This window comes from Chrysemys picta, chromosome 22 (assembly GCF_011386835.1).
Source record: "Chrysemys picta bellii isolate R12L10 chromosome 22, ASM1138683v2, whole genome shotgun sequence".
Taxonomy (NCBI): Eukaryota; Metazoa; Chordata; order Testudines; family Emydidae; genus Chrysemys; species Chrysemys picta.
The window spans coordinates 12,878,776-12,900,808 of NC_088812.1; the positions used below are offsets into that span (position 1 = coordinate 12,878,776).

General features: G+C 56.1%; 2 protein-coding genes across 5 annotated transcripts in view; one reads left to right on the plus strand and one right to left on the minus strand.

Annotated features, from left to right (window-relative positions):
- RNF41 (ring finger protein 41) overlaps positions 1-9,989 on the minus strand; it is a 28,859-nt gene extending 18,870 nt beyond the window's left edge. For 2 of the 3 annotated variants that reach the window (XM_065575900.1, XM_065575902.1), the window contains exons 1-2: positions 9,851-9,989; positions 6,455-6,640 (exon numbers count right to left, since the gene is read on the minus strand). The gene's annotated coding sequence lies outside the window, so the exon portion shown is untranslated. Of the gene's footprint in view, positions 1-6,454; positions 6,641-7,935; positions 8,048-9,850 lie in introns of those variants that run through there. The other variant, XM_065575901.1, reaches the window with a different exon arrangement.
- Positions 9,990-11,808: 1,819 nt separating this feature from the next.
- NABP2 (nucleic acid binding protein 2) lies at positions 11,809-17,804 on the plus strand. 2 transcript variants are annotated; one of them, XM_065575908.1, is made up of 7 exons: positions 11,809-11,943; positions 12,915-13,024; positions 13,799-13,937; positions 15,118-15,189; positions 15,617-15,698; positions 15,997-16,063; positions 16,558-17,804. In XM_065575908.1, exons 2-7 carry the CDS (start codon positions 12,946-12,948, stop codon positions 16,758-16,760), a joined length of 642 nt encoding a protein of 213 aa, XP_065431980.1. In that variant the 5' UTR covers positions 11,809-11,943; positions 12,915-12,945; the 3' UTR covers positions 16,761-17,804. The 2 variants fall into 2 exon arrangements, with proteins under 2 accessions (XP_065431980.1, XP_042700071.1); XM_042844137.2 differs by lacking the exon at positions 11,809-11,943 and adding an exon at positions 12,062-12,202.
- Positions 17,805-22,033: the final 4,229 nt, after the last annotated feature.

Below are 22,033 nucleotides of genomic sequence, written 5' to 3' on the forward strand. Positions count from 1 at the left end.
TGAACGAGAGGGCAGTGCCAGGCAGAGGTCAGCACTATGCCCCACCTCGCTGACCTGAAGTGCCTTCTCTTCACAGTGTTTTACCCCAGAATAGCTCACACATATTACCCTGAGGCTAAAAAACCCACCTGTTGGTTTTAGCAGTGAAGACAAAGCCTAGTTAACTCCACTCCAAGAGGTAAAGAAAGATCAGAGACAGGAACACAACTTCGACAAAACCTGAGATATGCAGGATTGTTCTAGCCCTGTTCTTTCAGTCCCCATCTCTGCTAATGAACTAAGTTCTTTCAAAAAAAACCTAGATAAGTTTATAGAGGATAGGTCCATCAATGGCTATTAGCCAGGGACGGTGTCCCTAGCCTCTGTTTGCCAGAGCTAGGAATGGGCAACAGGGGATGGATCCCTTGATGATTTCCTGCTCTGTTCATACTCTCTGGAACATCTGGCATTGGCCACTGTTGGAGGACAGGACACTGGGCTAGATGGACCTTTGGTCTGACCCAATCTAGCCGTTCTTATGTTCGTCCCAGGATCTTAGAGAGACATGGTGGGTGAGGAAGTATCTTTGATTGGACCAACTTCTGTTGGCATGAGACACAAGCTTTTGAGCTTGCACAGAGCTCTTCTGCAAGTCTGGCTGCTCTAATAAGAGACATGACCTCACCCACCCTGTCTCACTAAAACCTGGGATGAAATCTGTGCCACAACCAAGGATAATTTGGGGTACTTTATTTCCTTGCTTCTTATGACCTGGAGTGGCCAAACAAAACTAAAGTCTGGGCTTGAAAGCAGCCAACAGTGAAGAATGCCACCTGGCCGGTAGAGCTGGTAAAGACGCTTATTTCCATGCCAGTAACGGACAGGAGAGGGACACATTTTTGACTGAAATTCAGAGGGTTTAAGAAATTATATCCTTGAAACTTTGCAAGAGTCTTTTTTTTTTATAAAGTAAGATTTTCCCACTAATTTGCCCCAGTGATTTAGAGAGAAAGACGGCAACAGCACAAGGCTCTTCACTGATTAACCTTCCTGTGGCCCAAGACAACTGGCCCTTTGACTGCTCCAACGCTAGCGTGACTAGGAACAGAGCTGTTCAACCATAAGCTTCAACTCACAGGCAGCAGTTGTCTTTTCAGAGCAAGAAATTGAACAGAAACTCAAATGTGCACTGAGTTGAGTGGTTATCAAAGAACTCACCCACGCGGCATTAGTACAAAATGCCTTTGATTGCACTCGTCTGCATCCAGGAAGTCCGCTAGCAATTTCAAACAATGTGGGCTCCACTCAGAGGGAAAATTCAGGAATGAAAAGGTTTAACTCAGTAACAGCATTTGTAGTTTTATACACGTGTTTAGCCAGCAATTCTCTATAGAGCCCAACACTGCGATATTTAGGCGCTGATGCATTCACGCCAATATGTGCACCCCACGTGTGACAGTAACGTGGCTCGTGGCAATAATCGTTCGGGAAGGCATTCAAACCATAACCCACCAGATCGATCTCATTTGACATCAGTTACAGGATTATGGGAACTGTAGTTTAAATTATTTAATAAGAATCTACTGTTTTCTTTACTCTTCTCACTAATCCCTAGTGAGCCACCACCATCACCAGCCGTTGTTGCCCTAACATACTTTGAAGCACTGGTGAGGAATTAATCCCACCTCTGAATTTGTTCGTTTACATCAGACTAGGAAACCATTTGATCAGGTTTCTGTTGATCAGTGCCGTCCCTCCCACAGGTATGAGGAAACCTTGTAGTTTGAGGCACCAACTCCACTATTAAAACCCTCGTTCTAAGTCAGTTTACCCCCATCAGACAAAGACTTCCTAAATTAACGACCCCCAGCAGTAATCTGCAGAGAGTTCAGTGCACAGTATTTGCTGCACAAGACCCCAAGGTGCACTCTGCAGCAAATCGTGACAAGGAATTAGCTGCTCCGGAAATTATTCTGGGGACGTCCCATGACCTGCGTCACGCAGGAAGTCAGACTAGATGACCACAACGATCTCTTCTGGCCTTGAAATCTAAGTCCTCGACAGCCACTGCGAGAACTTTTCGTCTAACCAAGTGAACACAAGGCCGAGAGCCAGGAATGCACCAGTTCTGAATCTGCTATTGACTCACTGCAGAGTCCTGGGCAAGTCATTTCACCACTCGACAGCTCAGCTTTCCGATCGGTAAGGTGACTTCTCACAGGCGTGACGTGAGGATCGGAAGATGGGTCTGCACTGCAGAGAGTTACCCCTGCACCCATGTTACCTAGCCCCGCCGTGAGCAGCCACACCGCGAAGCCATAGAATACTGCGTCCTCACTGGGTCTCTGTAGCCTAGTAACTTGAGCCACTCTGATCCTTTCCCAGGGAACTGTGAAAGGACTTGTCTGTCCTTCTGGGCGCGTATGGGGAATTGTGGGAAGGCACTGGAGGACTCTCAGCACTCAAGGATTCAGACTGCAAAGTGGGCAGGTTACCAGCCTGAGCGATAGCCTGCACCCACAGCCAGCCCGCTAGCCGGGGCCGAAGGCACCACTGAACTCGGGGGGAAGGGGGTTAAGGGCAATGCCCCGGTAAGAGCCCAGGGTAACTCTCCAGTGAAGACATACCCTGAGTCTTTACACAGCACTTTAGGGACCTAAAACATGAGGCATGCTAGCATGACACGATCCATGTATTATTCATCCATTCGCAGCACAGTACAAGAGTATACGAGGGTAGCCCCTGCCCAGAAGGGCTTGCAATCGAAAGGCCTTAGCAATGGCTTTAATGGGAGCTGGACGGGGTCCTAAAGAACAGGGGAGACTGGGAATAGAGTTCGCCACCAAAATAAGTTACATAAAGGTTAAAGCAAAAACACTTTGACAAGCCTCCTCCAGGAGGTTGGAAGCAACCTGGCTCACCGTCCACCCAGTCACGCAAAGCCTCAGACCGTGAAGCAGAGACGTGAAAGCACAATCCGTGCAGCTTCCCAGAAAATCTAACTTAGAGGTGTGTCGATTGCGGAGCTGCTACAGAACGGGGAAGAAACGCCCCGCCCACCTGCTGGGGGGAAATGTTCGGACTTCTCTAGAGAGGGATTCTCACTGAAATGAACACACAATTGAATGAGGATCTTATACAAACCCATTCTTGAAAGCAGACACCCTCCATTGTTTAAAAATCCGCTTCCATTATACCCACTTCTTAGACCAATTGAAACCAAAGAGCCACAGGACACAATGAAGTATGTATCAATAGCATTGTTAAAGGCAAAAATGCATTTGCAAATACCAGTGGTTTCCCTTATTTAGGGCTTTTCATCCTTAGATCTCAAAGCGCTTTCAGAAGGTGGTCAGTATCATGAGAAAACCAGAGTTAAAGATCAGGTATGTGACTATTCAGGATGGTATATGAAAGATTTAAGGCACCCAAAGGTACTTACCCATAAAGCATTTCTGCTCGAGTGGGAAAATATGCTTAATCAGGATGTTTGAACACACAGACCAGACATGCTGCCTCCTGTGAATGACAGCGATCGTGATCTGTGCATTTCTGCAGCCCGAGCACATTACTGGTTACTTCCTGAGAAAAAGCACCACTTAATTATTTTCCAAAACACCGTGCTCCCAAAACCGGCCTTCATCACACCCAAGTGAATGAACGTTTCTGACATGAACCCGGACTCCAGCCTCGATGGCTTATGCAGTGGCTTTTGTTAAAACACAGATTCAGTGCTGGTGATTGACTGAGAGTCCCGTGGACTCCAGTTTTCCATGCTGGAGGGACAGTGGCCAGGAATGTGCTTCTGGCATGCCCCGGAGCCCCACCTCCAGAGTCTGGAGAATAGTTCAGTCTCCGTGTCCCATTTAACTCTTTGGCCTCTCTGATGCCGCTTCCAGTTATGGGCCGATTAGCGGCAAGTGTGTTTGCGAGGCGCACAGCTGTCTCCAGAGAGCTGTCCCAAGAGACACACTCATGTTACGTGGGGGCACTGATCAATTGCAGGAGGGTTAAAGATCTGTGCTGAAATTGAATTGGGGCCTTTAACCTCTGGGTCACTAGGTCCCATTATACACTGCCCAAGCCCCCCCAGCATGTACGGCTTTCCAGGCTAGGAAGTGCTCATTTAACAACCAGTAATCCCTGTGGCTGGCGGAGAAATGCAGCGGGGCACAGAAGGCAGCCCTCGGCACGTCTACCAGCAGAGGCGAAGAGCGTAAGGAGATGTCAGATTGCAGGATCATTGGGGCAGGAACCTCGCGTAGTAGCTCTGTGAAATCCCCAGGCGTTCATTTCTAGCGCACACGGGCCGTGATCAGAATCAAGGCCCCTTTGTGCTGGGTCTAGACAAACATACACCGCTCCTGCCACAAAGCGCTGACACACAATGCGCCGGTGGAGAACAGGGAAAGCCATCAGAGCCAGGAATTAAGTCAATGAATGTTTTGACAAGAACTTCAGCGGGAAATCAGGTCTCATACCATTAGATAATCAGAAGGCACCATTTCCCCAGCACGGCTAGCAATGTTAAAAATGCCCCTTCCATTACCGCAGAGCCATTCAGCTTTCACAACGTGAGAGAGACACCAAGAGCCGCATTAGAAACACTTACGTAACAGCAGAGTTGGCCGCGTGCTGATAGAAAGCCGATTTTTTACAAATAAAGTTAAACAAGTTCAAGATTCTTCCCCCCTTATCGCTCCAAGACAGCCAAATTATTAGTAGCTACCAAATTAGAGCCGACAACGTGGAATTTAAATACACACGGAGTTACAAAGAAACCCTCCAATGGCTCATTGCTTCTTATTCAACATTGGATAAAATAGCTTTTCAAAAATACGGTCTCCTTGCCGACAGTCAGTCCCTAGCCACAAAGGAAATATTAATGGTGTAGTTTCTAGCAGGTGCTAGACACAGTATTCCAGAATAACAATACTGACAGCAAATTTTATTTTGCTTTTTCACCTGGTCAATTGCAGGAACTGACATACTGCCAGAAACAATGGTGAAAGTCTCAACTGAGTGTATGCAAAACCAAACCATTCTGGAGACACAGAAAACATGGGCCATTTCTCACTGGGAAGATGCAAAGGTCCAGACTTCAGTTCAGTGATGTTTTTCAGGCTTATGATCAGATAAACATTTCAGTGGCCACTGCAGATTCACTCAGGAATATCAGGGCTGCACCTGAGGGGAGGGACATTGGCTAGGCCACCATACAGAAAACCTATCACAAGAAAAGGGAACCCAGCACGTTTTGCCTCTTAGACAATATCCTAAGCATTGGGATGACCGTGAAATATTTCATCTACGTACTGGTGAACAAATCTGTCTTTACAGCATAAAATTGCTAAAGGCTCTATTCAATGAGAAATATGGATTGTTTTCTGCTGTGAAGAAGCCTAGGCAAGCTGGTGGAAGGTGACTGTGCACCAAGCGGATTGATTTAGTGCGAACGCTCACATGCACTACGCAGCCCAACTAACCTTAACATTTTTTATATTTTTAAATAATGGCCTCCAGTCATCACTCCTACCAGCTGGAGGCCTTTCCAGATTCCAACACGAGTTTCATTGTTAGGATTTTTTAAAATAAATTATGCATTTTACTGCATGTTATGTCGAATCTTCCTCCTTAGAAAGGCATCAGGTAATTTTATGGGGATGTTTTAATTCTCAAATTCTAGACTATCACAGGAAAGGAAAGCGCCCTGGAAAGCAAGCAGAAACAGCTGGGGGTGGGTGGGTGAGTATTTTTTTTAAAACCCAATCAGAACCCTAAGGTCAACCATTCAAACGAATGTTTAAAGGAACACAACTTGGATTTTTCAAATAATTTACCACCCTCCCGCTCAAATCCAGTTTCTGACAGAGCCACCTTGAGATAGTTATGCCCTGGAATTGGATAATGGGCTGTCTGTCCCCTGTGGCTGTTTATATGGAAAGGGCTTTGTTCTGTGTTTGCACAGTGCCCGGCGCAGTGGGGCCCTGACCCCTAGGCAGTACCCTAACCCAAACAATAACCATTTCACCACCGGAGAAACTGACTATACAGAAGAAACACTGAATGGGACGATACTTTGTGCAATTGACAGTGCCTTGTGTAAGGGCCGGGTTCTGCATCGGGGTCTGGGCAGACAGACCCTCATGCTGAGCTCCAGTGAAATCAGAGGGGCTGATCATGGCCACAGGGGGCTGGCCCATAAGATTCCCAATGCAGGATCAGAGCTTGTACCTACATCTCTTGTTACTGGAGCAGATACAACATTTTTTTGACAAGTGCGATCTCAATTCAATTATAGCCCTTTAGCTTGTACAGAAAGGAGGGGGGGGGATTATCCTCCCCCCCACCCCCACACACTGTTCTTTACAAATAAAGCTGTTGATTTGGTTCTGAACACTCCTGTGTCTGAATCTCTTAATTAAACGCTTGTGCTGCTCGAGATCTGGAAGAAGATTTGAACTGAAGTATTTACCTTCTGTGGCAGAATTGCTCCCGAAAGGACAAAGACACAGGGGTGGGTTTTGATTGCTCTTTTTAAGCAGCTGCTCCCAGCGGCCCATCTTTTCCCTTCCTCCTCGTTCAGATTAAAACGTCATTCTTCCCGGTGACCACGACCTGTTGCCACAGGAATAGTCAGGAGGTCACAAACGGGCTTGATCTATGAATAGGAACAAGGAGAACAAAATGAGTAATGTAAACAGAAATACGGCAAGGTGTGCGGCTCCCCGCCCCCTCCACACACCCGCCCTGAACTCCTGGATCACGTGGAAGACGGCCTAACCTTTTCTATCCAGGAACTCCTGTTCCACTGACCACATGCCTCCAGCCACGTGCCTCCCTCCCGCCCCACCAGATACACCCTCATTTCTTAAAAGCCACTTGCTGCAAAGCATTTGTAACATTTTTATAACCTGCCTAACGAGGCTGCACACCCTGTGTTGCTGATACAACCAGCACCAGCACAGTCTGAGCCTTTTCAGCCAATGATATTCCTCCTTTGAACGAGAACAGATACAAATCCTCTTTAAGCATGTGAGCTATCTGGAAAAATACCGCTTTGTGCCCAGGGCCTTTTGTTACACCTTGTTCTCCATGCAGCTAGAAGGCTGCCTGCTACATCATTTCAGTAGCAAAATATTTGCTTCCGGTCTGGATGCTACCGTGTGTTTTAGGGAACAGACATTCAGTCGGGTGTTTAGCCATATGTTGGGTACAGGGGAGTTTGTCATTTAAAGGGCTCTCCCAGCGGTGTAATAAAACCTCCTCTGCGAGGGCAATGGCTCCCAGCGCTGTACCACTATCTACCCTGGCACTTTACTGCGCTAACGGGGGTGTTTTTTCACACCCCTGAGTGAAGAAAGTTTCAGCGCTGTAAGTGGCCGTGTAGACAAAGCCTAAGAGAAGTTTTCAGTGTGACTGATGCTCGGTAGGGACATAACCCAATTTCAGGCAACAAAGAATTTTCAGATCAGGAACGTTCTGTCCTGGAATGATTTCACACAACAGAAAGGGAAGCACTGGGAGACAGCGTATACTCCCCTGTAGGTACATGCAGAACTAGTCAAATATAGTTCTTCAAACCACCACCGAACAGGACTCCCTAGTGATGTCCCCGTGACATTTACGCAGCAATGAACTGGGAACCATCACACCTTGTATTTTTTGTAAGTCTAGCACCCAAAATTCACTATCAGAATACAAAGCGCATTTGTCACTACTGTACTGCATTAAGTAATTTCACATTTATCACTGAAACTATATAAAACCCCATTCCACTTCAGTCCCCACTCCCCCGACCCTTCCTCAAATGCCTGCGCAAACAACTGAGCTCTGAAAGACAACGGATTCATACAGCACTTAGAAAACCACAATGTGCTAAATGTTCCCTTTTATCAGTGTAGTGTATATATAATTCATATATAGACACTGTATATATTTGACCAGTTCCCTCACCTCTCGTCTCGTCTCTGTATGCCGCCGTGTTCTAGACTGTGCTTTCCTATGGGGGGTATGGAAAAAAGGGGCCCCGATTCTGCCTGAATTAAAGTAGCACCCAGAGGCTACAAATTTCAATAATTCACCATAACAGCAACAATTCCCTGCCCAATTAAACAGTAACTGTGGTAACCTATTAGGAGAGCATTTATGATGCAACACAGGGAGGCAGAACCTCCCTATTCCCCAAACCACAGTGATTTCGCCCCATTTTCTCAGCAACAATTTAGCAGCAGCCCAAGCAGCTCCGACTCCACCAGCCTGGGCCAGGTTGATGCAGATGGTATGAAATATCCCCAGACACTGAAGTCAGAGGGCACATGTTTCCTGGCGCAGACGCCCAGGGCAGGGGAAGGATCCTGGGGTTTTTAAATTGGGTTATTTGCTTAGTCACTAAACTTGCAAAACAATCACTTTTGGCAGCAAGTGTCCCAGTCACTGCCCTGAACGAGGCAGGTCCCTGTGGCCACCACCACATACCCCGGGGGGGGCCCTGTATAACCACACAGCACCCTAAGGGCCCCCTCTCAGCCTCTGTCCACAGACCCCCCCACCAGATCCCATCCTACCAACCCCCAGCCCCGCCCCCAAACCAGCCCCCCTCCCCCACAGACCCCCCACCAGATCCCATCCTACCAGCCCCGCCCCCAAACCAGCCCCCCTCCCCCACAGACCCCCCCACCAGCCCCTGTCCTACCAACCCCCAGCCCCGCCCCCAAACCAGCCCCCCTCCCCCACAGCCCCCCCGCCAGCCTGTCCTACCAACCCCCAGCCCCGCCCCCAAACCAGCCCCCCTCCCCCACAGACCCCCCCAGCCCCTGTCCTACCAACCCCCAGCCCCTCCCCCAAACCAGCCCCCCCTCCCCCACAGACCCCCCACCAGATCCCATCCTACCAACCCCCAGCCCCTCCCCCAAACCAGCCCCCCTCCCCCACAGACCCCCCCAGCCCCTGTCCTACCAACCCCCAGCCCCTCCCCCAAACCAGCCCCCCCTCCCCCACAGACCCCCCACCAGATCCCATCCTACCAACCCCCAGCCCCTCCCCCAAACCAGCCCCCCTCCCCCACAGACCCCCCCAGCCCCTGTCCTACCAACCCCCAGCCCCTCCCCCAAACCAGCCCCCCTCCCCCACAGACCCCCCACCAGATCCCATCCTACCAACCCCCAGCCCCTCCCCCAAACCAGCCCCCTCCCCCACAGACCCCCCCGCCAGCCCCTGTCCTACCAACCCCCAGCCCCTCCCCCAAACCAGCCCCCCTCCCCCACAGCCCCCCCACCAGATCCCGTCCTACCAACCCCCAGCCCCTCCCCCAAACCCCCAGCCCCCCCCCTCCCCCACAGACCCCCCCCAGCCCCTGTCCTACCAACCCCCAGCCCCTCCCCCCCAGCCCCCCCACCAGATCCCGTCCTACCAACCCCCAGCCCCGCCCCCAAACCAGCCCCCCTCCCCCACAGACCCCCCCGCCATCCCCGTCCTACCAACCCCCAGCCCCGCCCCCAAACCAGCCCCCCTCCCCCACAGACCCCCCCGCCATCCCCGTCCTACCAACCCCCAGCCCCTCCCCCAAACCAGCCCCCCCCCCACAGACCCCCCCGCCAGCCCCCTCCTACCAACCCCCAGCCCCTCCCCCAAACCAGCCCCCTCCCCCACAGACCCCCCACCAGATCCCGTCCTACCAACCCCCAGCCCCTCCCCCAAACCAGCCCCCCCCCCACAGACCCCCCCGCCAGCCCCCGTCCTACCAACCCCCAGCCCCTCCCCCAAACCAGCCCCCCCCCACAGACCCCCCCGCCAGCCCCCGTCCTACCAACCCCCAGCCCCTCCCCCAAACCAGACCCCCCCCCCAAACCAGACCCCCCCCCGCACGTACCGCGCCGAGCCCCGGCTCCTCGGGCTGCTCCGGGACCCTGCAGGGCTCAGAGGCGGCCGCAGCCTCCCCGGCCCCCGCCCGGCCCCGGCGCTGCTACGCAACCCCCCGCCCCGCCGGAAACACGGGGGCGCCCCGCCCGGATGCGACGCTCCAGCCACCCGCGGGGGGAGGGGGACGCGGACTCTATGGTCACCGGCCGCTCTACCCCGCCACAGGGGGGGGTGAGGGACTCTATGGTCGGCGGGCGGGCGCGCCGCTCCGGGCTCAAAAGCGGGAGGGGCGGGGCTTTGGGGAGGGGGCGGGGCTTCCCTCCATGCTGGTTGGGAGGGGGGAGTGAGTGAGTGGGTGGGGTCTGCCCCTGTCCGTCTGTCCCTGCCCCCCGAGTCCTCCCTGTGTCTGTCTGTCCCTGCCCATGTCTCTGTCTGTCCCTGCCCCCCCATCCTCCCTGTGTCTGTCTGTCCCTGCCCACGTCTCTGTCTGTCCCTGCCCCCCCCAGTCCTCCCTGTGTCTGTCTGTCCCTGCCCATGTCTCTGTCTGTCCCTGCCCCCCCATCCTCCCTGTGTCTGTCTGTCCCTGCCCACGTCTCTGTCTGTCCCTGCCCCCCCCAGTCCTCCCTGTGTCTGTCTGTCCCTGCCCATGTCTCTGTCTGTCCCTGCCCCCCCATCCTCCCTGTGTCTGTCTGTCCCTGCCCACGTCTCTGTCTGTCCCTGCCCCCCCCAGTCCTCCCTGTGTCTGTCTGTCCCTGCCCATGTCTCTGTCTGTCCCTGCCCCCCCAGTCCTCCCTGTGTCTGTCTGTCCCTGCCCATGTCTCTGTCTGTCCCTGCCCCCCGAGTCCTCCCTGTGTCGGTCTGTCCCTGCCCATGTCTCTGTCTGTCCCTGCCCCCCGAGTCCTCCCTGTGTCTGTCTGTCTGTCCCTGCCCATGTCTCTGTCTGTCCCTGCTCCCCCCCGTGTCTGTCTGTGCCTGCCCACGTCTCTGTCTGTCCCTGCCCCCCCGTGTCTGTCTGTCCCTGCCCATGTGTCTGTCTGTCCGTCCCTGCCCCCCCCTGTGTCTGCCTGTCCCTGCCCACGTCTCTGTCTGTCCCTGCCCCCCCCCCCGTGTCTGCCTGTCCCTGCCCTTAGTCCCCCTGTGTCTGTCTGTCCCTGTGTAATTCTGTTCCTGACCCCGTGTCAGTCTTTCTCTCCGTGTTGGACTGTCCCTGCACCTCAGTCTGTCTGGCCCGGATCCCGTCCCTCTGTCTGCCAAGTGAACAGCAAAGGCCGTGTGGCCTCCCCCTCCTTTCCCCGATGGAAATGATTCCGCAGGCTGGAGCTGCTCCTGGCCTGTGCGCTCCCTGGAGAAGGGGCTTTTCCTTCCCTTTGTATACCAGCTTGGGCCTGCTGCGGGTGGCAAATGTTACAAACCATCAGTATTTATGATGAACCTCTCCTATAGTCCACACGTGCCTCTCCCAGGCCTGGCCGTTCTAAGCTGGAACGCATGGACCACCTGTGGCATGCATGGTCCATGCCACCACCGCACGCATGACACATGTGCCCACACATGTCTCTCACCCACAGAGGCTGGTCCAATCAAAGCTATTACCTCAACCCCCCTTTCTCTCCGACGGGCCGTCACAGCATGGATGGGTACCCGCTTGGGGACTGTTCTACACCCCCTGGTACAACGGGCCCTGGGCCATGACTAGGTGCTACGCAAGACGCCTCCTGAACAGGAATAACACTGCACGGCTCGCCATGCTGCCAGGCTGCGACCCACACATGTCTAGCCGCAGCGTCACGGTAACAGCACGTGTGTGATTCACGCACTGGGTGTGTATGGCCCAGGCGTAGCAGGGGAGTCAATCTAGACTCCACTGCTCCGAGTACAGTATACATAGGAAAGGTTCCCATCTCCCCCCACTGGGAAATTTCACACACGTGCAGGGGATGTCGCTGTCCCTTTAATTCCTCAATGCCCCCCCCCCCCCCGCAATGCAATTGGCTGGAGCTGGAGAACGTTCAGACATGTCGAAGAGCGTCCTGCGGCTGTGATTGGCTACTCAGAACGCCGCTGGATACTTCCTGGAATGTCTGCAACCCAACGTTCCATCAGGTCAGTTTTACAGGGGAAGGGGGGGGACCTCCTGATCTTCCCCCCCCCCATTAGCCCCTTTCTGCAGCATCTTAGGAGCTTTGGTCAGGGGGCCTGAGCCCCCTTGCAGGTGGTGCATTGCAGGGCAGGGGGCATGGGGCATGCATGGTGCAGGATACGTGCACCACCCCAGCAATTTTCAGTCCCCAAACCATGTCTCCTTTCCCTCCCCTCCTCTGCAAGAATTTCCACCAACACGTGAGCGAACTGATCCTCCAAGGTGAACGAGCCTCAACTCCTCCACCCCCGGAGAAAAGCACTTTGCTTGCACTAGGGAGAATGGCGATGGGGTTGCAATTTATACAAAAGGAGAAACAGGCATTTTCCTGGCGGGGGTGGTGTGAAATCAGGGCTGGGATTTGTGCCAAAGATAAAATGCATTTTCCCGGCCCAGGTGGTTTTTCAGGTCTGTATTTTATTTGAATTAGCCGGTATCCGCTTTGCAAGTTGGACACAAATGTGCAGGATGGTTGGTGACTTTTGCAAAAGAGCAAGATGAAATACGGTGGGTCGCAATCCATGCACGCAGGAATGGGTTTTTCTTGCCACCGTCTGACTCAGGGCCACAACTTGTGCAAAAAGAAAGGGATGCGATTTTATTGTAGGGGGTCTAGACTCAGAGATAGAAATGTGAGCAGAAATGAAAAACAGATGCACTTTTCTTGCAAGAATCTTCAATTGCGGTTGCTATCTTGTATTTTCTTTCCTTTGGGGATAAATTAACAGCAGGATGTTTCATTCGTCCTACAGGGCATTCCCCTATTGGCTAACCTTGGGAGGGACCTGTGCCAATTCAACCCCTGATCCTGCCCATTTCTCCATGTCCCTGCATTCGCTCCACCTTGGCTGCAGGAGCCTTTCCATTCTGGGTGCTGACTCTCGCTTTCTTTTCAAATGTGGTTATTCAAATTCTTGTATTATTATTTGCGCAGATAACGTAGTGGAAGCCAGACGCTGCTCAATATGACGACTGAAACCTTTGTAAAGGACATTAAACCCGGCTTGAAAAACCTGAACCTTATTTTTATTGTACTGGAAACAGGTGGGTATTAATGATGTGCGAGATATATATGAAATATCTTACTGCAGTGGTTCTCAACCAGGGTCCGTGTGCCCCTGGGGGTAGCAGAGGTCTTCCAGGGGGTACATCAGCTCATCTAGGTATTTGCCTAGTTTTACCTCAGGCTACAGAAAAAGCCCTAGCGAAGTCAGGACAAACTACAATTTCATCAATGACTTTTTATACCGTTCTATATACCGTACACTGAAATGTAAGTACAATATTTATATGCCAATTGATGTATTTTATAATGATATGGTATGAATGAGAAAGTCGGTCATTTTTCAATAATAGTGTGGCTGTGACATTGCTGTACTTTTATGACTGATTTTGTAAGCAAGTCGTTTTTGAAGTGAGGTGAAACTTGGGGGTAGGCAAGACAGATCCGACTCCTGAAAGGGGGACGGTCGTCTGGAAAGGTTGAGAGCCACTGTCTTGCTGAAATTCCATGTAACGGTTGCAGTCGGTTCTCAAACAATATTTGTGGCTGGATTTCACCCCGTCCCCGGCTGCTTTGTGATGTGAGTGTCCTTTTCTGAGACACCATCATTGACGTCGGGTGAGTGCATGGGCTGACGTTCGCTGCCGTGACGCGGCTCGGCGTTGTAGGCTCGGGACCTTAGACTGTGAATTCTTTGAGGCCGGGGGACCACCGTTGTGGTCTGTGTCTGTACAAGGCCTTGTCTAGCCCAAAGGGGCTCCTCGGTGTTACCACGGAGACGTCCCGCGAATTGGACGGTTTGCTCCCCCCTGCAGGTCGGGTGACCAAGACAAAGGACGGCCACGAGGTGCGGACGTGCAAAGTGGCCGATAAAACCGGCAGCATCAACATCTCGGTGTGGGACGACGTAGGGAACCTCATTCAGCCGGGAGACATCATCCGATTGACCAAAGGGTAGGCGAGACCCTGCTGGGGGAGGGGGGAACCACGGGACCCGCTGCTCGCCCAGCCCGTCAGCCTCAGGCCCCCCAGGGCTCCTGAGACGAGCTCATTCACCGTTTGATAGACCAGGCTGCGGGCTCACCTGAGCGCCCCACATCTGGAATGGCGACGCCTGCCCTTCCAGGGGGAGGAGAACGGGCCAGGCTGCTCCTCTCCCCGGCCCCCATTCTCAGCGCCGGTCCCCTTCCTCTGCCGAGGGAGATACAAGCCAGAGCAAACAGGCCTGCGTCTGCCTGCTCAGAGCTACGCGCGAGCTCAGGTCGTCTCTAGGCTCCAAATTTCCTAACTTTCTAGGCAGGCTGCAAAAGTGTGTGGGGGGGGAGGAGGGGGATGTGGGAGAAGGCCCAGGGCAGTGGCTGAATTCCTGCTGACGACTTTAACGCTGAGAGTGCATCATAATGGATGTATGGTGGGGTCAGGGCACCTTGGGTAGGAGACTTTATGAGTTTAAATATAGAGATACAATTAAAAAAAAATCCAGTTAAGTCCCTGGAAAAGATCCTTCCCGCACACACACACACTTAATCTCAGAGTAGCAATAGGACGCCAGCTCTCTATCCCTGGACATGGGGGTGGGGGGAAGTTACCATAAGCGGGTAGGACTGATCTCAATGGATTCATCATGACGGTTTAACTTAGAAACGATGTCAAGGCAGGATTTTACTGTCCCTGTATCCCGAGGAGAAATCCTTGTCCTTCTAAGTGGCTGGATCTTCCCCCCGCCGCCCCCAGCCTAGCTAGCGCTGCACCCAGAAACTGCGACTGCTTTTGTGGGAGCCGCTTGAAAGAATAATTAGGGCGCCCCCTGGTGGCACTGCCAAAGCAGCACACAGTGCTGCCGGGGCGGGGGGGGGGGGGGGGGGGAGGTTCTTCTCTCCTTCTATAGGGAGTTGTGGGAAGCAGCGTGTAAGTCAGAGCGGCCTCAGGGCTGCTCTAAATTACATCGGGGGTGTCCCTGGCCAGCCCCAGAGCATTGGGAGCACAAAGGTGCCTCCCTCAAGTGCAGGTTCAGGGGAAGTGAGAATTGGGGCCCATAGCTCTGCACCCAGTCCCGGGTGCGATTTCTGGCCTGCAGCCCCTGGGGCAGCCCCGTGCAGTTCACCCCAGATCTCGGCATTCCTCTTGCTTTCAGCTACGCGTCCATTTTCAAAGGCTGCCTGACCCTCTACACGGGCCGCGGAGGAGACCTGCAGAAAATCGGAGAGTAAGGAAGGCCTGTTGGCTTCACTGCGGGAGCCCTGGGGACGTCGCTCACTGGAGCCTGGCTTCTTAGAGGCTGGGGAGGGGAGAAGTGTGGGGCAGCCCCAAAGCTGGAGCGATTTGCCCCCGGGGCTGACCATGTGGGTGTCTCCTCAGGAGTGGTGTTTAGAGCATGGTGGGGGCAGGGAGCCAGGAGTCCTGGGTTCTGTTCCCAGCCCCGGGAGGGGGCCTGACCTGATGGGTAGAGCAGGGGAGACTGGATACCTGGGGACTGTATTCCCAGCATAGTTTGCATCAAGATCTTGGCCTGAGACAGTCCAGGACGCTCCCCGCTGGAGAGTCGGGGCATCCCCACCCCCGGGATAAGGCTGAGTGCGAGGGGAGGAAGGGGTTGGCTGGTGGCCTCGCTGACCTGCCATTTCCCTCCCTAGGTTCTGCATGATTTACTCCGAGGTCCCGAACTTTAGCGAACCCAACCCGGAGTACGTGACCCAGCAGTCCCAGACCAAAGCCGTGAGTCCCAGCGGGGGGGGCAGAGGGCTGGGGGGGCCCATCAAGCGGGATAATCGGATCTGCTCACCTGCGGATGCCCACGGGGCCAAGGGGCACCGGAGTGTCGCTGGAATCTCCCCCGTCTCTGCTCCTGCTGGGATGGGACGGGGGTGGGGGTGGATTTGTATACGTCACAGACGCACGGCTGGGTTGGCTGCTGCCCAGAAGCGGACGCATCTCTGTCCCGCGGGCGACTGGGGAAATGCGCCAGGATCCTGCGAGATCCGGGATCACGAGTTCTCATTTCCGTTTCCTTCAGGCCCAGAACGACAACGCGACCCCTGCTGCTTCCCAGACCACCCCGGGCCCCGCCGCTTCGTCCCCAGGTAAGGGACCCCCCCCAGCTCTGCAGGCCGTATGTCCCCCCATCCCTGAGCAAGGCGGGTGGGACGTGGCCCTGCCTCGGAGCCATTCAGCACTAGCCACTTGGGGGCATTCACAGCTCCAGCCAATTCTCCAGTCCAGTCATCCGGGGAGGGGAGTCTAGCAGGTTAGAGCAGCGGGGGCTGGGAGCCAGGACTCCTGGGTTCTATCCCCAGTTCTGGGTGGGCACTGGGGTGTAGTGGTTAGAGCAGCGGGGGCTGGGAGCCAGGACTCCTGGGTTCTATCCCTAGTTCTGGGTGGGCACTGGGGTGTAGTGGTTAGAGCAGCGGGGGCTGGGAGCCAGGACTCCTGGGTTCTATCCCCAGCTCGGGGAGGGGAGTGGCATGTAGTGGTTAGAGCAGCGGGGGCTGGGAGCCAGGACTCCTGGGTTCTCTGCCCAGCACTGCCTTGGCTTCGCTGTTCATTTCCCGGTGGAATCTGTCGCTTTTGTTTTTAGCTGCCGAGAGCCAGAACGGCAACGGGCTGAGTGCCCCAGGCCCCGGCGCCCCCCCCCACCCGCCAAACGTCCCGTCCCACCCCACCAGCGGCCGCATCACCAGGAGCCAGCCGAATCACCAGGGCGCGGGCTCGGCTGGGTCCAGCTCGTCCTCCAGCCCCATCAGCAACGGCAAAGAGACCCGGCGAAGCAGCAAGAGATAACACCGTGGGGTTGGGCCCCCCCCCCAGCTCTGTGCCGGCTCGCCCCAGGCCCCACTGCCCAGGCAGGAGGGCGGATGAGGAGCGGGGGAGAGACCGTGGCCGGCTGACGCTCCAGGCTAGATCAGAGACAGTGAAACCAAGAGCGTTTTCGTCGCCGCAGTCGTGACCGTTTTAACCGGGACTGTGGCGTTCTCCTGAGCAGAGACAGGGAGGGGGCGGCCCCCCCCCCCCCCATTGGAAACCAGCCCTTTATCTTCACGGAGCCACAGCCAACAGCCCTGCCCCTGCCGGCATCCCCACGTGCCCCTCTGGGGGCAGTGCCAGTCCCCCTCCTCCCCACATCTCATTGGATTTTGTTCCTTTGGCAGCTTTTTTACAAATATCCTGAAACTTTTTAGCAAACTTTAAAAAGCCGATTTCGCCAGGTGGGGTCAGTGGCGAGGGGGCATAGGACGGGCGGGGGCGGCAGTGGGCCCCCCCCCCCTCCTTGCCCCTGGGAGGGTCCCGTTTGGGTCGTGGTGTCTCAGCGGAGGATACCTAAGACTGAGCTTGGAGCCAACTCTCCTCCGTCCCCGGGGCCAGCCCCAGCTCAGGGACCCTCGGGGCACACGCAGCGGAAGGGGGGGCGCTGGCTCCAGCCCAGGTCGGCCGTGATCCCCGCCTGGGCCCCCTGCGTGGAACGAGTCTCAGCCGGGTTCCTAGGAGACAAACGTCTCCGTCACCACGAGCGCCCCCCGCAGCTGGCAGCCCGGAGCTGGTGGGGGCAGCTCCCGGGACGGGCTGCCCCGGGGCAGGGACTAGACGGAGGATTTGGGCTCCCCCGAATCGCTGCGCAGGGAAGGGCTGTCACGTCTGCCCACCCGGGGAGGGATCAGGCCTGGGGCTGACCTCGGAGCCGTTCTCCCTCCCCCCAAGCCCGATGCTCCCAGCCCCCCCACCCCCTTTTATTCTGTTTTAACCCCCCCAACTCCCTTTTCTTGTCTCACCCGACCGGAGTCGCTGGCCTGCCCGGGCCTGCGCTGGAATAAAGACCGTGCCGCCCTCCCCCTCCGCCTGCCGTGTGCTCGCTTGCGCCCGGGGGACCCTTTGTACCAGTCACACCGGGCCTCAGCCCCCGGGTCCGGCACCAGAGCAGCTTGTCACGGCTGAGATCAAACCCCCCCATTCCCAAGCCCCGTAACGACCCCCAGCCCCGTATGCTGGCGGCAGCGTGGCCCCGCCGGGCGTTATACTCGATCGAAGGGGCTGCCCTATACGGCTCCTGCCTGAGTCACACTGAGCATTAGACGGAAAAATCTCTCCCCTGGGCGGGACGAGGCCCGTCCCCAGGGCACGCTTGCCCCTGCCGCTCAGCGAGCCCCAAGGGGGCACGAACTGCGAAGGGGCAGCGGGGCCCAGGGGGCTGCACTGGGCTGCGGGCGACCCCAGCTCTGTCCCTGACTTGCGGGGTGACCCCGGGGGCTCTGGGCTGGATCCGGACCCACGAGCCCGGCCCCTGCTCCTGCCAAGAGAAGACAGTGCCCAGGGTGGGTGCAGGGCTGTACCTCGGCCAGCTCCCTGCAGGCAGATGGGGCAGGGAACTTACAGGGACTCACCCCTTTAGTCTCCTCCCCAGCCTTCCCTTCAGGCCCCAGCCAGGCCTCCTTGGGTGGGGGGGGGGAAGGGGCTGGGCTTCGGGGAGACCTGCCTGACCCTTGCCCCTCAGGTACTGGAGCAGCCAGATTTTGTGCAGTGAAGGGCAGGGACTGAGACGCTGCGCCAGGTAAGTGCATTTCCTTTCCCCGCTTCTGGGGGGCCAGATCCCCCATGGGAGGGTGGGGGAGCCCCCATACTGGCAAAGATTCTCCCAGACAAGAATCAGCCCCTCCAAGGCTGTCCTCCCCGCCCCCAAAGTAAACCGAAGGGGGGGCTGGCCCCGGCCTCGCTGGCCCTGGCCCTGGGGCAGAGTTGGAAGCTGGTGTTTTTGGAGCGGGGGAGGTGTCTGGTGCCTGCCCTGGCCAGACGCAGCCCCCCCGGGTGGGTCTTCAAAGGGCACTGGGGCGGTTTCCCAGAGGCTCTTCCTGGCGTGTTTGCCTGGTGTCCTGGCTGGCGAGGCAGAAACCTCACGGCACAAAGTCAGTGCTGAGGGTGGCGGCAGGGCGCCCCCAGGGTACGCAGCACTGTTTGTGCAGCGCCTGGCGCGCTCAGGCCCGGCTCTACCCTGCTACAGCTAATAAGTGCACCAACTCGGCAGGTCCCAGATGTGTCCTCAAGCTCTCGAGGGGCAGATCTAGCGGGTTGGTAAGACCAGGGGGTGGATGGGAAGCGGCTGGGGTAGGACTCCCATGGGAGCGTCTAAGCGAGGACCCATTCCTGGGGCTGGTAGTGGGGATGGTTCCTGGCGGCCCATCGAGCACGTGAGGCGACAGAGCAGCGCCAGTTCTCCTGCTAATCGGGGCAATTCCCAAAGCCCCAGCGCCCGGAGTCACGTGAAAACGAGACAGGCATTTCTAGGATTTTAACCCCGTGACACCCAGGTGTCCATCATCTGCCAGGCCGGGGTCATGCCCTGCCCATCCCGCACTGGGGCTACTGGAGAGATTTCCAGGCTGGCAGGAATTGAGGGGTGGGGGGGCAGCCATGGGACCTGCCCTAGATATTGTGCACATGGCCAAGCGGATTTATCTTGGGCCCGGACTCTTTGGGGGGGGGGGGGCACAGGCGGGAGAAGGATTTGAGATTCCCAGTCACCGGCTCTGTCATGCGGTGGCCTACACCAGCCCTCCCCCCCCGCCCCCCACTTGGCCCAGCTCAGCGCCTGCCCCTTGAGTCCTCCCACTGGAGGGGCAATAAAGTGGGGGGAGGGAGATGTCTCAGCAGCAGCCTGCGCCCCCCCCCCCCCCCGCCCCGGGCTTCTCTGCCTCTGGGGCCCGGAGCCTCCGGCCGGTGTGGCCCAAGCTCAGTTCTTGCCCCCCTGGGCCCAGCCCCACAGCGGCTGCCTGGTTTGGCACAGGGTTGGCCTGGTAGGCGGGTTGGGGGACCAGGTGCTGACTTCATGTCTGAGTTATCACCCAGGTGAATCATTAACACCTCGCAATAAAGTACCTGGGCTTGCAAAACTGCCTGTCAAGGACACATGCTCCCCACCCTTCTCCAGGGACTGGGGGGGGCCTTCCCCAGGATGGGACCTTCTCCCCCCTCCTACCCCCCCCCCCGAAGCCCCATCCCATCATGCCTCAGTCTGCAATATCATCGTGGGGCTCTGATGCGCCGAATGGACCTGCTGCAGAAATGCAGCTACCTCTGGGGTGGAGCGTGGCAACTCTAGGGAAGGGAAGGGGAACCGAGTGTCTGGCGGGAGCTGGGAACGGGCCAGCCAAGGGCCAGGGGTATTTTAATAACCCCGAGCCACTCAGACCTCCCGAAAGACGTGTCCTCCAGCAGCACCGCGCCCCCAGCACGCTGGGTGGGACGGGAACCCCAGTGCCACATTAGCACCAGGCCCTGAAGCCAGATTTCTCCCAGGGTGGGGGGGTTATGTGCCCCTGCTTAGTCTGCAAGACAGGATCTGCAGCGCGGGGGGGCTCAGGCCCAGTCATCATGGGGGGGATTTGACACCCCAGTCATTAGCTTTGTTACCTTGCTCAGACCGGATAGTGGGCGGGGGGCCAAATCTGGGTCTGGGATCCCTGGGCGGCTCCTGGACTGTCCAGCAACCTGGAGAGAGACGTCCGGGCAGGTGAAACTGGGGACGCTTTGCCCCCCCCCAGGGGCCAGCTGGGCCAAAGAGCTGCAGACTGATGGCCCATCTCCTCCTCCCAGCCAGAGGCAGCCCCCCCGCCCCTCCCCGCAGCAGCCCGCGGGCCAGACGTGGCTTCCTGGCCGGGGAGTTCCAAGGCCGCCAAGCAGAAGTTGCACCTTCACCTCCTGGCACCGCAGCCGATCGCTCCACACCCCCGCGCGAGGCCGATGACCAGAACCGAGCCCGGCAGCCGGTGCCCGCTGCTACCAAAGTGAGTGCAAGACGCCCTGTCCCGGGCCGTTCCGGTCAGTTCCCTCCTGACCCCGGAGAGCGGCTGTCGCACACGGTTAGTTTTCAGAGTAGCAGCCGTGTTAGTCTGTATCCGCAAAAAGAACAGGAGTACTTGTGGCACCTTAGAGACTAACAAATTTATTAGAGCATAAGCTTTCGTGGACTACAGCCCACTTCTTTGGATGCATATAGAATGGAACATATATTGAGGAGATATATATACACACATACAGAGAGCATGAACAGGTGGGAGTTGTCTTACCAACTCTGAGAGGCCAATTAATTAAGAGAGAAAAAAAAAATTTTTTGAAGTGATAATCAAGCTAGCTCAGTACAGACAGTTTGATAAGAAGTGTGAGAATACTTACAAGGGGAGATAGATTCAATGTTTGTAATGGCTCAGCCATTCCCAGTCCTTATTCAATCCGGAGTTGATTGTGTCTAGTTTGCATATCAATTCCAGCTCAGCAGTCTCTCCTTGGAGTCAGTTTTTGAAGTTGTTCTGTTGTAATATAGCCACCCGCAGGTCTGTCATTGAATGACCAGACAGGTTAAAGTGTTCTCCCACTGGTTTTTGAGTATTATGATTCCTGATGTCAGATTTGTGTCCATTAATTCTTTTGCGTAGAGACTGTCCGGTTTGGCCAATGTACATGGCAGAGGGGCATTGCTGGTTAATTTTGTAGCACTCGCCGCGGTGTCCAGCGCTGGCCGGCCTCGTTCTCCCCCGGGGAATGCTCAGCCCAGGGCCTTTGGCCAATCTCGGGGGGGGGGGTCTCCCTGCTCTGGCGGCGGTGAGAGACCCCGGCCCATCGTGCTAGGCACTGTACACCTCGAACAAAGAGAGAACGCAGGGCCGGGGGAAGCCCTGTGGAACAATGAGGTGACAATCACAGTGTCCACATCTCCGAGGGTGGATTTCTGGGTCTGTTCGTACAGCCCTAGCGCAAAGGGGTCTCAGGCAGGACACACACAATACAGCGGTGAGTTCCACAGGCCTGGCGCTGGGTTCCCTTCGTGCCCCGGGGGCAAGGGGCAGCTCCCTGTCTCAGCTGCACACGGCAGCGGGGCCAGCTTGTGAGTCCCAGTGCCGGGGGGGTGTGTGTGTCAGAGGGACTGAACGTACGTGTTCACACAAGTGTGAGGGGACACGCAGAGCCGGGCCCCTTAATCCAGGCGCTCTGACCCGGTGTCTAACTCAATCAGCGCACGCTCCTCACGCCCGCTTCAAATCCCAGCCCAGCTCCCTGCCCGTTGCCTC

Bases quoted from the DNA above. Each gene is read 5' to 3' on its own strand.
- NABP2 (XM_065575908.1), top strand. From the start codon at position 12,946: ATGACGACTGAAACCTTTGTAAAGGACATTAAACCCGGCTTGAAAAAC. The intron at 13,025-13,798 runs GTGGGTATTAAT...TCCCCCCTGCAG, and splicing joins TTTTATTGTACTGGAAACAG to GTCGGGTGACCAAGACAAAG. The intron at 13,938-15,117 runs GTAGGCGAGACC...TCTTGCTTTCAG, and splicing joins ATCATCCGATTGACCAAAGG to CTACGCGTCCATTTTCAAAG.